This window comes from Meles meles, chromosome 14, assembly GCF_922984935.1.
Source record: "Meles meles chromosome 14, mMelMel3.1 paternal haplotype, whole genome shotgun sequence".
Classification (NCBI taxonomy): domain Eukaryota; kingdom Metazoa; phylum Chordata; class Mammalia; order Carnivora; family Mustelidae; genus Meles; species Meles meles.
Window position 1 is genome coordinate 48608311 of NC_060079.1, and position 15357 is coordinate 48623667.

General features: G+C 36.6%; 1 protein-coding gene across 1 annotated transcript in view; it reads right to left on the reverse strand.

The window, feature by feature from the left end:
* KLHL1 (kelch like family member 1) overlaps nt 1–15357 on the reverse strand; it is a 393822-nt gene that overhangs the window by 150048 nt on the left and 228417 nt on the right. Inside the window, exon 5 of the mRNA XM_045978113.1 lies at nt 2358–2570. Within this exon, the coding sequence (XP_045834069.1) occupies nt 2358–2570 (213 nt within the window). The remainder of the gene's footprint in view (nt 1–2357; nt 2571–15357) is intronic.

Sequence of the window (15357 nt, forward strand, 5' to 3'; positions counted from 1 at the left end):
ATTTATTTGACAGAGAGAGACAATGAGGGAGGGAACATAAGCAGGGGGAGTGGGAGAGGTAGAAGCAAGCCTCCTGCTGAGCAGGGAGCCCAATTCAGGGCTTGATCCCAGGACTCTGGGATCATGACCTGAGCTGAAGGAAGATGCCCAACGACTGAGTCACCCAGGTGCCCAGGATACATATTTTAACAATGTTTTTTCTTCCAATCCATGAGCATGGAATGTTTTTCCAACTCTTTGTGTCCTCTTCAATTTTTCATAAGTGTTCTGTTGTTTCTAGAGTACAGATCCTTTACCTCTTTGGTTAGGTTTATTCCTAAGTATCTTATGGTTTTGGGTGCAAGTGTGAATGGGATTGATTCCTTAATTTCTCTTTCTTCAGTCGTGTTGTTAGTGCATTATTAGTGTACAGAAATGCAACTGATTTCTGAGCATTGATTTTGTATACTGCCACATTCCTGAATTGTTGCATGAGTTCTAGAAATTGTGGGGTGAAGGAAATAAAAGGCATTCAATTTGGCAAAGAAGAAGACAAACTCTCACTCTTTGCAGATGACATAGTACTTCCTGTGGAAAACCCAAAAGCTCCTCACATTTCAACAAACAGTTGGAATGGGTGGGCAGTGGTCTAAGGTACCAATTGCCACAGCATCTATCAGTGGTTAATGGCTTTCTACCTGTTATTGGCTAATAGTGTTCATTGGCCATTTCTATCCTGCGAGAAAATCCCCAGTCTCTAAGGATACCTGGCATTAAAACCTAGGATGGAAGATTCAGAAAAATCCAGGGCTTGGATTCAAAATTTATTTTTTGTTTAGTTACCTAAATGCATTTCTCCTCCTTTTAAGATCATAGTGTTAAGATAAGCTCATATAATTTGCTTAGGCAGGACTTCCATAAATTTTTCTCCTCTGTTTTTACTGCTTTATTCATTTCAGCAGCCAAGTGAAACAGAATTATTCCTTTATTTATAAAGCTTCATTTGTTTTCCCAATTTTGGTTTGTTTTTTTTTTTTTTACTTTCCAAACTTAATATATGACCATAATTCTCACTTCACTTATTAATATGTTCTTGTCTGTCATTCTTTCCCAATGTCCTAATTCTCTGTCTTACATTCTTAGTAATATATGGATTAGTGAAAGTGTTGATGGTAGTATGGAGCCAAATGAAGGATCAGGTGAATACTAGAGGCCCCTCACATCTCCCAGACAAAATGTATACACAATTTTACCTACCATTTCTGAGGTAGGAGCAACCTTCAGGCTTATTTCTGGATGGACTTAGAAGGCAAAACCCCAGATTAACATTGCTGTGCATAGATAATTTTGCAATATCACAATTTAAAGACATAATAATCAGAGAAAAATAGTTACTCTTATTCTTACAAGCTGAATGAACTTGTTCTTACCAGTTCACCGTCCTACATAATTCATCAGTAAAATGAGGTGGTTGGTACACTTGGTGTCTGGATTCTCCTTAGCTCCAGTTATTAAGGATTCCATAATTCCAACTGCTAAACGCTTTAACTTCATAACTGTGTATGATTCAGTAATATGTCTTATCTGTTTATTGAGGTTAGAAATCCTATGTATTGAGTGTTAATATATAACCCAAGGATGTGTTTTCATCAGAGAATTATCATATTATTGCATCGTAGGATAGAAAGATAGAAATGGATGGATAGATAGATAAACAGATGATGATGATGATAGATAGATAGATAGATAGATAGATAGATAGATGATAGATCCATTGATCTCCAAAACGGGGAAGCAGGGAATTAATTGTAATGTTTTAAAAATCTTCTAGATACTATAATGAGATTAAGTACTTAACATGTATTGTCTCATCTGATTCTCACAAAACTTTTGTATGGTAGTACAATTTTATTTTATAGATGAAGAAATTGGATATCGGAGAAATTAAGTGGCATTCTCATAGTCATATGAACATGAGTCAATATATGGCAGAGATGAGCTTCAGACCCATCACCCATCATTTTCCATCACCAAATTTTCCTAGAAGGAGTATTGGTTTAGAACTAAAAAACAAAAATGTGAAAAAGAAGAATAAATGGGTTATGATGTCACTTTTTTATAAAGAATTAAACAATTGTAAGAAAATAGTAATGGAGAGGCATAAAACTTAGGGACTTTCTACTTTCAAGTCTGTGTGCATGTGCATGTGTGTATACCATAATATGTATCAATTGAACATTATTATTTTAACTAATGCTGTATGGGTATTATTATTTTTATTTTAAATTATTGTAAGTTTTATTTACATGTTGATGTTACTTTTAATATAGGATTTTTCAGTACAGAGTAGCTGTTAGCACAGCATCCCATGCAATTACCTGTGGTGGAAGCAGTGGCAGTCTTATAAAGGCAAGAAGCATACTCAAGTCATTGCATCGCCTCTGCATATCATACTTGACCCACATCATTAATGCATGGAAGATAGTTTCTTCATCAGGAACATTTACATCATCACTGGCCAGGAGTTTATGGAGCTCCTCAGCTGGAAGCAGTAAAAACTCTTGATTTCTCATAACTTCCATTATGTTTTCCTGCAGGGAGAAAACATCTTGGCATAAATTTGGCTTCACTTTGATTTAGCTGGGAAAGCATCTCAGAAAGAAATGAGAAAAGTCGTCAATAACCTTTGTTCTCATTAGAACATAATCCTTGAGACTTAATCCTTCAGAAACTAGAAGCTGTTAAAATGAAAGCATTGTAATTGTAATTGAAGTGTAAATGTATCAGAGACAGCACAGATCTTGTAATAACTGGAGGATTATAATGTTGAGCTTTATGATGCAGGCAGAATGTACTAAGTGATTAAATGTTCAAGTTTCAAGTGGATTGCTATATAAGATTTGGTGACTGTGAAGAGAATAGCATTTCAAATTTTTTAAAGCTAGACTATGTATACATGAATCAGAAAGTAGGAATGAAATTACGTAGGGAGTAAGTAACACTATAAGATGAATCATTGTTTATTTAGAAGAGAAAAAAAACAGGACAGATAGGCCTTAGAAGTCCCCAAAGCATATATGTTCCACCCTTTTATTACCTCTCATACATCCCTCCTCTCATGACAATTTCTCTGGCTTAATTTAGATTCCCACTTATTTTCTTCCAGATTGCTGCCATAACCTTCTAATTACTCTGCCTGACTCTATTCTTAGCCTGTTTACTATATCCTCTATAATCATGCTGGAATGATAGTTCTACAACATAAATTTCAGGGCATTCCTCTAAAGTTTTTGCTTGGTTTGGTTTGGTGTCCTTTTGTCTTTTGGTTCAGATCTCTTGGTTAAGTACATGAATTCATTATGATCTGACCTCTTCCTTAGTTGAAGACTACAGTTCTTAACTTCTCTTGTGTTCTAGTCACCATTACTTTTTCAGTTTGCCATCCTGTTTAACATGGCCCCCCTCACTCAACTGTTGCTTAAAATGACTTTTTTGAAAAAAGATTTTATTTATTTATTTGACAGAGAGTGAGACAGGGAGAGAGGGAACACAAGCAGCGGGGAGGTGGGCAGTGCTGGTGAGAGAGGGAGAAGCAGGTTTCCTGCTGAGCAGGGAGGCCAATGTGGGGCTCGATTCCAGGACCGTGGGATCATGACCCCAGCCCAAGGCAGACACTTAACAACCAAGCCACCCAGGTGCCCCTAAAATGACTTTTATGCACTTTGTTTTCCTAATTTCTACCATTTTCCAAGATTCAATTCAAAAGCTACTTGTTATATATGGAACTCTTGAGGCCTGTTCATTCATGTTGGATCTGGCTACCCCATCCACCATGCGTGCACAGTGCATGGTATTTAGTGTCTCTGAGACAGCAGTTACCAAACTGTGGCTTAATCTTCAGTGCCCTTAGGGGTGTTATCACCAACTTTAAGCTTCTTGAGACAAATTCACCTTGACAATTAACCATGCATAGCTAGATCCTGGCACATAGCAGGTGAACAGTACGTATTTATTGAATAGATGTGTTGGTGATCTTTGAGGAGAAAAATAAAATTTTTGAAATAGTACACAACAGCGCAGCATTTTTCAAACACAATTTTAAAATGACTTGTTTAAAATGCTAACATGCTAGCAGAGAGGCTTTGGTGGCAGATATATGGTTAGAGAAGACAGTGATCTGACTGGCTGCCTCTTTTGTTCCACCTCCTCCCAGGTCTCAGTTCCAAGGAAGACAGAGGTAAGGTTTCTCAGATCATTTTTGGGAATAAGTCACGTGGTTTGTAAAAACGGCTATAAATAAACTGGACATTAGGAGCTAATATCAGATATTATTGGATCTCTCATACTGTTTCATATATTATGTTGTTTATTATTTTTTCTGTATGTACTTTGGAGTTCTAAAGTTCTCTTTGCTCTTTTTTGTTTGTTTTCTCCATCAAGTCTCCTTTTCATGGCATCCTGCCTAACATTTTCCCATTTTTTGCAATCTAGCTTCTGGAAATTGTTTTAATTTCATTATGTTTGATTCACTAAAGAAAAAATATAAATTCACACGAGTTTCCTTAACCCTGTTTGTGCACCTTAGCTAACTCCATGTGTGAGAACAAGTAGGGAGAGGCATCAAAATTCCTTGGCCTATTTATCTTTTGTACAATAACTTTACTTTAAATTTATTCAATAACTCATTCTATATAGATTTCCTGAACACCTAACATATGGTCCTGGATAACTGTAGTGAGAAGAACAAAATGGATTTGCATCAAAAGCTTACCACACATGGGACACCTATAAAATGTGCATTGAAAATGACTTTGATCTATGCAACATGTATGCACCCTAATTCATAAGTGTTCCCCTGAGCCTGTTTCCACCTCTTTCTTGGTATATCTGAGTTTCATGATGTTGCATGGTGATTATGGAGAATCAACATATTACTACTGACTTGGAGAGTTGGTCAGGATTTAGATCCCAACCCTGCTACCCACTGGTTGTGTTATGAAGAAGTTGGATTCTTTGTAAATGGGATAAAAATAGTATCCACTGTAAAGCACTGTTGTGAGGATTAAGTGTGAAGATTAAATTAAATTTACTGTGCTTAAAGGAGGATCGGACACTCAGCAAGTATGACAGAGGCATTAGCCAATACTACTCTGCCTCTCAGTCTACCCTTTACTTAGCCTCCTATTGTTAGATGTGTTGTCTACATTCACATTGCTCTGTCTTCCCTATTTTCTTTACTGATCATTTAGTCAACAAAACTTCCTCGAGTATTTTTTTCCACTACCCAGTATGTTCATAATACTAAAGAACACTGCGACTGAAAAGGAGAGTTCTGGCTCCTAAGAAACATACTTTCTAATAAGAAGGAAATTACAATGTTATAAGAGAAATATACATATTTTATGAGGAGGAGAGAAAAAAATGGGGGATTTAATGAAGTCAAAGGAAAAGAATGAAAGGGGAATAAAGGAGGCCCAGGAGGAGTTTGAATTAGGATATATACAGCTTTCCTCTCTGGAAGAGCAATTCTCCAAACAAAGAAAAGATTCTCATGGATTCATAGTCCACAGAGCACCAAAGAAATGTTGCTGGCCTATGGTATAATTCTCATATCATTGGCTATGATTTAAAACGGGTTTAAAAACAAGAATTGCTATGACCTCATATAATCTCAAATTGGAAACAATCGTTGAAGTTACTTAGTTTAATGTATGCTCCATATACTTTTCTATATATTTCAATGATGGGAGTATTTTCAAAGATGGGAGACCCATTATCCTATAAGAAAGCCCATATCATTGCTGAGTAGCCCTGTCGGAAAATTGCCTCATTTTGAAGTAAAATCTGCCTTATAATTTTCTTACATTAATTCCAATTTTTAATTCTGTTGATCAGCTATTCAAATATTGAGGATTTTATTTTTTTGTCTTCTCTCGTGCCCTTTAAAGGCTAAAGAGCTATCATTCTTTAATCTCACTAAATGATCTTAATCTTCAAAACCAGAAAACGATGCTACAGTAAAATATAAAATTTTTGCTGATCTTCCCCTGAAATACATGCACTGTTTTCTTTTTCTTTCAACAATGAGAACAAATAAAACAAAAATAAAAAATATTCTTACAGACTCTGTGTTTGTTTATATACAACTTTTTAATCTTTCCCAAGAACATTTTCCAAATAAATGCAGGAAAAAACATTTAAGCAATCACTGTATAAAAATCTAATTTCAATCATATATGGTTTGTATTGGTGTGTATATATGCACACATATATAATTACTACTATGTAGATAATAAAATGAGGAAAACAATGTTCAAGGAGTTATCAATGTATATAACATTGTTTTTCTTGTCAGTGTTGTTAGTGCTTAGGAAATGACTATGGAATAGAATTCTTTATGTATTTGAATTATGTATCAGAGCCTTTCTTAATAACAGTATATTGTAATGGCCACATATATTTTGTTATATATATATATATATGTATTCTTTTGAGTTTTCTTTAGCTATAGGAAAATGACCGACATCCAAATCTGCCAGACTAAAGTGAGCAGTTTACCAACTTTTTTATTAAGTCTTTTCCATCTATTAAGTGTGGTTACTTCAGTGGTAGCAACTTTTTCCCCCCAAAATATTAGAGTATAAATGTTAAAATGAAACATTTTATAATAACTCCAAAAATGTGTCCAGTATCAGAAATTATTTCTCATGGGCATCTTTCAAAATTATTATGTGGAACAAAAGATAATTTTGTTATTTTACGTTCCTTTAAAAATACGAGTCTGTGACTCATACATTTTCACATCATCTTTTCTGACAAAATATTGCTAAAGGGGTAAGATAACTTAGAAATTATGGTGGGAAGAGCAATAATTCTTCAGTTAGAAGGACTGGAGAAAGATCCCATCCTAATACTCTCTGGTCAGGGTTTCCCAGACAAAGGCATTTCATTATTCCAAAATATCATATCCTCACTTTGAAAGTGGGTTTTGTTACAACACCTAGTCTGTAAACCTTTTTTGATTTGCTTTTGAGCACATTGAACTTAGAAGGAAATAATCCCTAAGTTTACAATGTTATGCAAACTAAACAATTATTTCCACTGGATTCTTCAACACTTGTAATAATTTGGTCTACCTTTGATACTGGAAATATACTGTTTGAAAACATAAATATGCAATATATATTATCTACTAATACATAGAAGAGGGGAGCATGTACAAATCATTTATAAACTTGACTACCAAAAAAACAGGCTGGTCAGCTAAACAGTTCTACTTCCATTTTTTTGGCTTAACAGAAAAGTAACTAATCATTCCCAAACCTATTAACTGCTTTGCACACTGTGTAATACTATGCATGCATAAATTATTAGAGTAGTAGTATTTGATTTTTATAATTTAATATTAGGCACATTTACTCCTTGATAGAGTCCAAACCTACCTGATCCCCGCCCCCTCCCCCACCTTCTTCATAAATTGCTCTACATCAGTATTTTTCGGTGTCTTATAGATATCATAGAGAATAGCAGCAGACAGAAAAGTTAGGAGGAATGTAAAAATCTCTGCACAGTCTTTATGAGAGGCACATATTTGTGCCAGCCCAGGGAGAAATGGTATCATTGCCAACTACATCAGGAGGCCACAGCATACCTAAGACTTTGGAACTATTTCTTTTCACTGCAGCCAAGTGTCCAGGACACCTCCCTGATCACATAAACTTTTTCTTAAAGGAATTACAATGCCTCATAAAAACATAAAAATAATGATCCTCTACAACTTTGCAAGAAAATAGAATTTTAACACAAGATAATAAATAAATATTCTGTTTTCCTTGCAAGAACACCTTTCAGAAAATTGACTAAAAGAATCTTCTTTGGTGCATAAAATGTATACGGTAGTGCTCATTCTGTGCTTACAGAAAATTGAAAGAAAGCTTATCCCTTATCATAACAGAAAATAAATTTTTTCAAGACCAGAAAGTATTGTTTTGTCAACCTGTATTTATACAGTCTCTTGTTCTTATGTTTGTAAGCATAAATGATTCATCAGGAAAACCTGTTATATGCATAATCTAAAATAGCCAGAGAGTTGGGGCAAAAAGTGTGAAGAAAGGAAAAGGAAGAATGAGTATGGAAGTTGCTTATATAACCACATTGATTAGTTTGCAGTTAAAAGCAGCACTAGCATTCTGCAACAAAGAATACATTGCAATTTTGCAATCTTAAGGTCTAAATGGTCTCTAGAAGCATGTAAATTTTTAATTATAATTTTGCATTCATTTATTGCTTAATAAAAGGATTTAAAGTATTTTCCTTCTGGGTTGGACTAATTTACTAGCTGCTTACAACCAACGTTAAAAATTACAGCACAGTATATTCTCTTATATTTAACCTATTTTAAAATTTTTATACAGCAAACATAATTGTAATTGTTGTCAAAAAAAGTCAAGTAAAAATGAAAAGCAAGCTATAAAAATTCTCCCATGAAAACTGTAAAATGGAGGGGCGCCTGGGTGGCTCAGTGGATTAAGCCGCTGCCTTCGGCTCAGGTCATGATCTCAGGGTCCTGGGATCGAGCCCCGCATCGGGCTCTCTGCAAGGAGCCTGCTTCCTCCTCTCTCTTTGCCTGCCTCTCTGCCTACTTGTGACCTCTCTCTCTGTCAAATAAATAAATAAAATCTTTAAAAAAAAAAAAAACTGTAAAATGGAAATGAACGAAAGGGTATACATTATGTAAAATAACTGGAATAAAGAGGATAATTCCCCTTAGTAGTTATATAAATGAATAATAAATTTTCCTCCAGTTTGCCAAATAATTTAGTGCATGCCATTTTCTCTCTGAAAATAAAGGAACCATTAGCTACATTACAACATGTATGTTTAAATACAATGCATTAAATATAAAAGTTGGTGCCAAACATAATTCCATGGAATATTATTATATTTTATAAATAAAATGCAGTAAAAAGAGTCAAGAACTACCATGAATCCCAGATAATGAGGGAGTGGCCAACATAAATAAATTTTCTTCATTCCTACATTCTACCACCCTGAATTTTAGTGGAATCCCATAAAAACTACTAGAACATCAGTGATAATATGGATAGATGGTAATTCAACCAAAAGCATTATACATAGTTCCAAACTTGTAATATAACCAATCATGTTGCAAATATTTTTAAATTTGTGATAACAGGAAAGTTACAGCAAAGATGTAAATTTACCATTGCGTATTAAGAGCCTTAGGGTATATCGAGTGGATAAAATCATGTGGTCTTTTACCTAAAATTGCTTGATAGAAAACTATATAACTTTTTATATAAATTGCATTATATATATATATATATATATATATATATATAATTTTAACAAGACATTTTAATGCAGTCTTTGTTGAAGAAGGGCATGTGGGATCTTGTGGGATCATGTGTGGAGAACTTAACACCAAGAACTTAACACCACCATAGGGCCTACCTGATCCCACTCCCACCAAGCCCCTTACCTCACTTTTCCCCTTCCCCTTGCCTTGGGATGATATCATAAGATCTATTAAAGAGTAGCCATAGGATTAAGAGTTTATTTAAGGCTTGTGTCCTACTACCTGGCAGCTAGAGGGAACCAAAACAAAATAAAGACACTAAATAATAAGTAAAAACAACAACAACAACAAAAACTGGTCAGGGTGAAGGAATGTAGAAATGAAGAAAATTTATTTATGTTGGCCAGTCAGTCACTCATTATCTGGGATTCAGTATACCGGCTAAGAGTTGATTTTAATAGGATTATGCCCTACTGTATATGAGCTGGTGATGTTAGAACTTTATTAGCGTATTATTGAGGAAGACAACAGAAGTCAGAAGGAGGTGGAAATATTAAAATGGATTATTTAGGGGCACCTGCGTAGCTCAGTTGGTTAAGTGTCTGCCTTCGGCTCAGGTCATGATCCTAGGATCCAGGGATTGAGTCCTGCTTTAGGCTTCTTGCTCATCAGGGAACTGGCTTCTCCCTCTCCTTCTCCTGCTCCCCCATTCTTGTTCTCTCTCTGCCTTTGGCTCAGGTCGTGATCTCGGGGTCCTGGGATCGAGTCCCGCATCGGGCTCTCTGCTCAGCAGGGAGCCTGCTTCCCTCTCTCTCTCTCTGCCTGCCTCTCTATCTACTTGTGATCTCTGTCAAATAAATAAATAAAATCTTAAAAAAAAATAAAAAAATAAAATAAAAGGGATTCTTTTAAAGGGCTGAATATCTCTTCATTTTATGCTTCTTGGAAGGGCCTGGAAAATGATGCTGAAGGGGGCACCATTTTATTAAGAAGCCAGAGTTAGAAGGGCTGTCTCCTTCCTGGAGTTTAATATCACTGGAAATATTGATATTCCAGAATGGAAGAGTCTAGATGGGAGCAGTTAATCATCAGAAGCAAGATGCATATAATAAAAATAAAGAGCAGGGTGGTCTGCCTGTCATATAGATTTCCTAGATCCCTATGAATCTATGGAATTGATCTTTAGGTATGTTGGGGTTAGAGTGATGGGCTTTTTCTCAGGGAATGCTTCCTTTGAAGAGGAAGAAAACGTGATAGCTGGGAATAAGATACTGGATATTAGCTACTGAAATGACTAATTCTAGTCCATACAATCTCTAGATCAATATAGGTTCACAGATTCAGAATCTACTAACTTCCGATGAGAGCTCTTGCGAAGTATACCACCACAAGTATATACAATAAATTTCCCTCTGATCCTTCCCCCAGTGGATCTGCAGCCTTTGCTAGGATAGATGAGCACTGAGAAAGGGAAACTAGATACCTTTAAGGACTGTTTGATAAGAGGTTTGTGGTGACATTGAAATGTCATAATGGCTTTTTGGGTATAGTGGGGCCTATAGAAGTTGCATGAAAATGAAGTTTTGTCTCACTGTGGGTACAATGGTTCTATAAGACCTTCTCTGTGATTATCTTCTGAGATATAAATGTGTAATTAAGATATGCTAACAGCTGGCAGAGCTCTCTCATTAATTCCCTGATGTGTTAGAATAGTGGTTCTCAAGTTTTTGAATGTATTAGAATCTCCTGGAGCCAGACCTGGCTACATGCTTTGTGTGGCACAATGCAAAGTGAATGCAGAGCCTCTTTTTAAAGGAGCATGAAAAAAATGCTATTAAAGATACATGCAGAGCTTTTTCTTTTCTTCTACTGTCTCACTTTTTATTTGTCTTTGGTCCTTTTTATTTGCTATTTGCTTTTTAGTTGCTAAAAATAATAAAATTTTAAGCTACTAGCATGAATTTTACTATCCATCCGTACATTGTACAATGTTAGTTTTAAATGCCATTAGCAGAGAACTGAAGTCATATGCAGAACCATCAAAATTACAAGATTAGTACTTTGTCACTCATCTCTGAAGAGTGCCAGGAGTTGGCCTGAAGAGTGCCAGGAGTTGGCCAGAAGAAATAAACAGAAGCTAAACTCAGGAAGGATTGGAAAGAGGAAGAGTGCCTCCCCTCAGGCATGGAGCCCGACCTAGGTAGTGCTCCCAGGTATGGGACAAACCTCCTAGTTGCCCAGGAGCATTATTATCTGGCTACTGACTGGAAAAAAGCTTTCTTCTCAATTCTCATTATCAGGAAAGAACAAAATAAGTTTCTCTTTATACCACAAAGGTGGCAGTACATTGTTATAATCACAGAACTCTTGTTATAACTATTTTCTGCCATAATAGGGTCTACAGAAGCCTTGGCTGTCCTGACATTCCACAGAGCATTACGGTAGCCACCCTGTTGATATCATCATACTAATCCGATTCAGTGATTAGGAAGTGGCAAATATTTTTGATGACCTAGCAAGACTCCTGTATGCCAGAAGGCAAGGGCTAAATCCCATAAGTTTGCAAGGATCCGCTGCATCTGTGGACTTTTCAATAATCTTATAGTCTCAAGTATAGCAGGAGAACTTCTCTAGATAGCAAGTCATTGTCCTTCATATATCCAACCAGTGAAAATGAGGCACAACATTTATTAGTTTCCTCTGAACTTTTCAAAGGTCATGGGAATATGATTCAAGTCTATGTGTGGTTGGCTATATGTTTCCTTTTTTTAAATTTTTCATTTATTTTTAAAATTTCTTTTCAGTGTTCCAGAATTCATTGTTTATGCACCACACCCAGTGCTCCATGCAATATATGCACTCCACAATACCCACCATCAGGCTCACCCAACCCTCTACACCCCTCTCCTCTAAAACTCTCAGTTTCTCAGAGTCCACAGTCTCTCATGGTTCATCTCCCCCTTCAATTTCCCCCAATTTCCTTCTCTTCTCCATTTCCCCATGTCCTCCATGTTATTCCTTATGCTCCACAAATAAGCGAAACCATATGATAATTGAGTCTCTCTGCTTGACTTATTTCACTCAGCATAATCTCTTCCAGTCCCATCCATGTTGATACAAAAGTTGGGTATTCATCCTTTCTGATGGAGGCATAATGTTCCACTGTATATATGGACCATATCTTCTTTATCCATTCATCCATTGAAGGGCTTCTTGGTTCTTTCCAAGATGACTGTGGCCATTGCTGCTATGAACATTGGGTACAGATGGCCCTTCTTTTCACTACATCTGTATCTTTGGGGTAAATACCCAGTAGTACAATTGCAGGGTCATAGGGTAGCTGTATTTTTAATTTCTTAAGGAATCTCCCCACTGTTTTCCAAAGTGGCTGCACCAGCTTGCATTCCCACCAACAGTGTAAGAGCGTTCCCCTTTCTCCACATCCCCACATCCTCTCGAACACATGTTGTTTAGTGTCTTGTTAATTTTGGTCATTCTAACTGGTGAAAAGTGGTATCTCAATGTGGTTTTATGATTTGAATTTCCCTGATGGCTAGTGATGATGAACATTTTTTTCATGTGTCTGTTAGCCATTTGTATGTCTTCATTGGCGAAGTGTCTGTTCATGTCTTCTCCCCATTTTTTTGACATGATTATCTGTTTTGTGCTTGAGGAGTTCTTTATAGATTTTGGATATCAGCCCTCTGTCTGTACTGTCATTTGTGAATATCTTCTCCCATTCCATGGGTTGCCTCTGTGTTTTGTTGACTGTTTCCTTTGCTGTGCAGATCTTGATGAAGTCCCAAAAGTTCATTTTCGCTTTTGTTTCCAAAGGCAAAGGAAACAAAAGCAAAAATGGCTATATGTTTCTAATGGAGATAGAGTATGCAAATCCCAGTTACTGTGTAAGCTTCTCTCCATTTGCACCACCTGACCTGACATTCAGTTAGTTCTAGAGCCATGGTCAATAAGAATGTTGGGAAGACTGTCAAGTTTCAGTGATAAAATCATAGTTCCAACTTCTAAAGTTCTGTAGCAAGACTACCCAGTGCAATCAAGAATTATTCTCTTTTTGAAAAAACAAGTCTTGGAACACTATTGGGCTCAAGTGATGACCAAGCATTTAACCAAGGAACATTCAAAGATTATGAAAATTGTTTTGGTGTTATTAAATTTACTGGATGGTAATTCTCCAGTGGAGAGTGCAATTTTCCTAAGGAAGCATTGCACTATAACCAGGCATGAGCAAGGTCTAAAAATCTCTAGTAAGTGCATTCCTATTCTTCAATTCACATGGATGGCGTCAGGGGTGCCTTATAATAAATGTATAGAAAAGGAAGGAATTCAGTCCTAGTTTAGGAATGGTTGGCATGGAATACCAGTGCTAGCCAGGATAGCGATGAAAGGAAATGTTTTCATAGGCAAAGCTGTGGAAAGTAAACTTAGGTGCCTACTTTGTATGAGCAGAGAAAGATGATCTAAATCATACATTGACTTCTGAGCACTGACATATAGCCTGACAGTTTTGTGAGAAGCCTGGAAGGAAAAAATCAGTGGCAAGGAGAAGTGGGGCAACTTAGATCAGTAAGTCCCCTGGAGTGATTATAAAGTAAGAATCTTTCTTGAATGCTTAACAGGCAGCATCCATTATGGAGGAGGCTCTCAACGTAATTTATGCCATGCACATGAGTTATCTTCTTTCCTTAGCTATCTTAGTATTACAATGGGCCCAAAAAAGATGACCATGATAGCAAAGATAGAAATTATACACAGGTCTGAAAACATGAGCTCTCCCTCAACAAAGCTGATCTAGTTGTATCACTGCTAATTCCTAATATGGCACAATCCTTTAAAGAAGACAAGCTAGCCAGTGGGAAAGTGCATTATAGATCCACTTCTACATTGCAGGAAGCAGACATTCATATTTTCCAGAATTCATACATATTCTGGACATAGGTTTACATCTTTGGATCCTCAGCATCATCCTATGTCCTGGAGAATTCCTGATCCAATTATACAGTATGACTGACAAAATTATGACTGACAAAGTTTCCTTAGAAAAAGGAACCTGTTTTACAGAACAGGTGATACAACAATGCCCTCCTGAACATGAGATTCATTGGTCTTACCATACGCCCCCTAAACATCTGGCATGAAGATGGTAGAATAGCATGTCCAAGGCTTGAATGAAGCACCAGCTTTGGACATAATATCACACATGGCTGGGACATGGTACTACAAGATATAGTATATGCATTAAATCAATGCTGATATTTAATTCTGCATCCCCAGTTGTTAGAACTAATGGGTTAGGAGGATAAAAAAAGATTTGGGATTAGTCTCACTGTTACCCGCAGTATCTCACTTGTGAATGTGTATTTTGCTCTCTACAACTTTAGGCTTGTTAGGCAAGAGATCCTGGGTCCTAGTGGAGGGGCACCTCTGCCCTCTGAGTAGACATGGTAAGAGTTTCCCTGAACTAGAGTGTAGGATTACTGACTGGCTAAGTAGAGCAGGTTAACACAATTTTGAAGAAAGAGAAAGAGAGAAAGAAATAATGCACAGTGATACAAAATTTGAGTTCTGAAAACAGAACATGTATTGGCAGATAATTTTTTCCCATTTATCCCCTTGATGGACAGATCTGAGCCACAGTGGGGTTCCACATGGTCTGTTTGGAAGACATTTCTCATTACTAAACTACCAGTTGTGTTTGTTAAGCTGTGAGCAGCTCACAAATGTACTAACTGATACTTGCTTTCCCTCCTTCCTAGCCTCCTTTCCCTTTTCTCCTCAGTTTTGCAACCCTGAGGTTGTATATCCCAATAAAACCTTGACCCATTCGTTTTGTTTGGATTTTGTTTGGATTCTGTTTTCAGGGAGAACAAAGATCTTTCCTCTTTGAAGTGAAGTAATTAAGCAGTAATCTAAATATCACCATAAACACAAACCAGAAACTCACAGAATGTTTGTTTGTCAGATGTTACGGAAACCCAAGTTCAGCTGCCAATTGCTGGAAAGGCCAATACTCAGGAGCTAGGTTTTGATTGGAAAGGAAT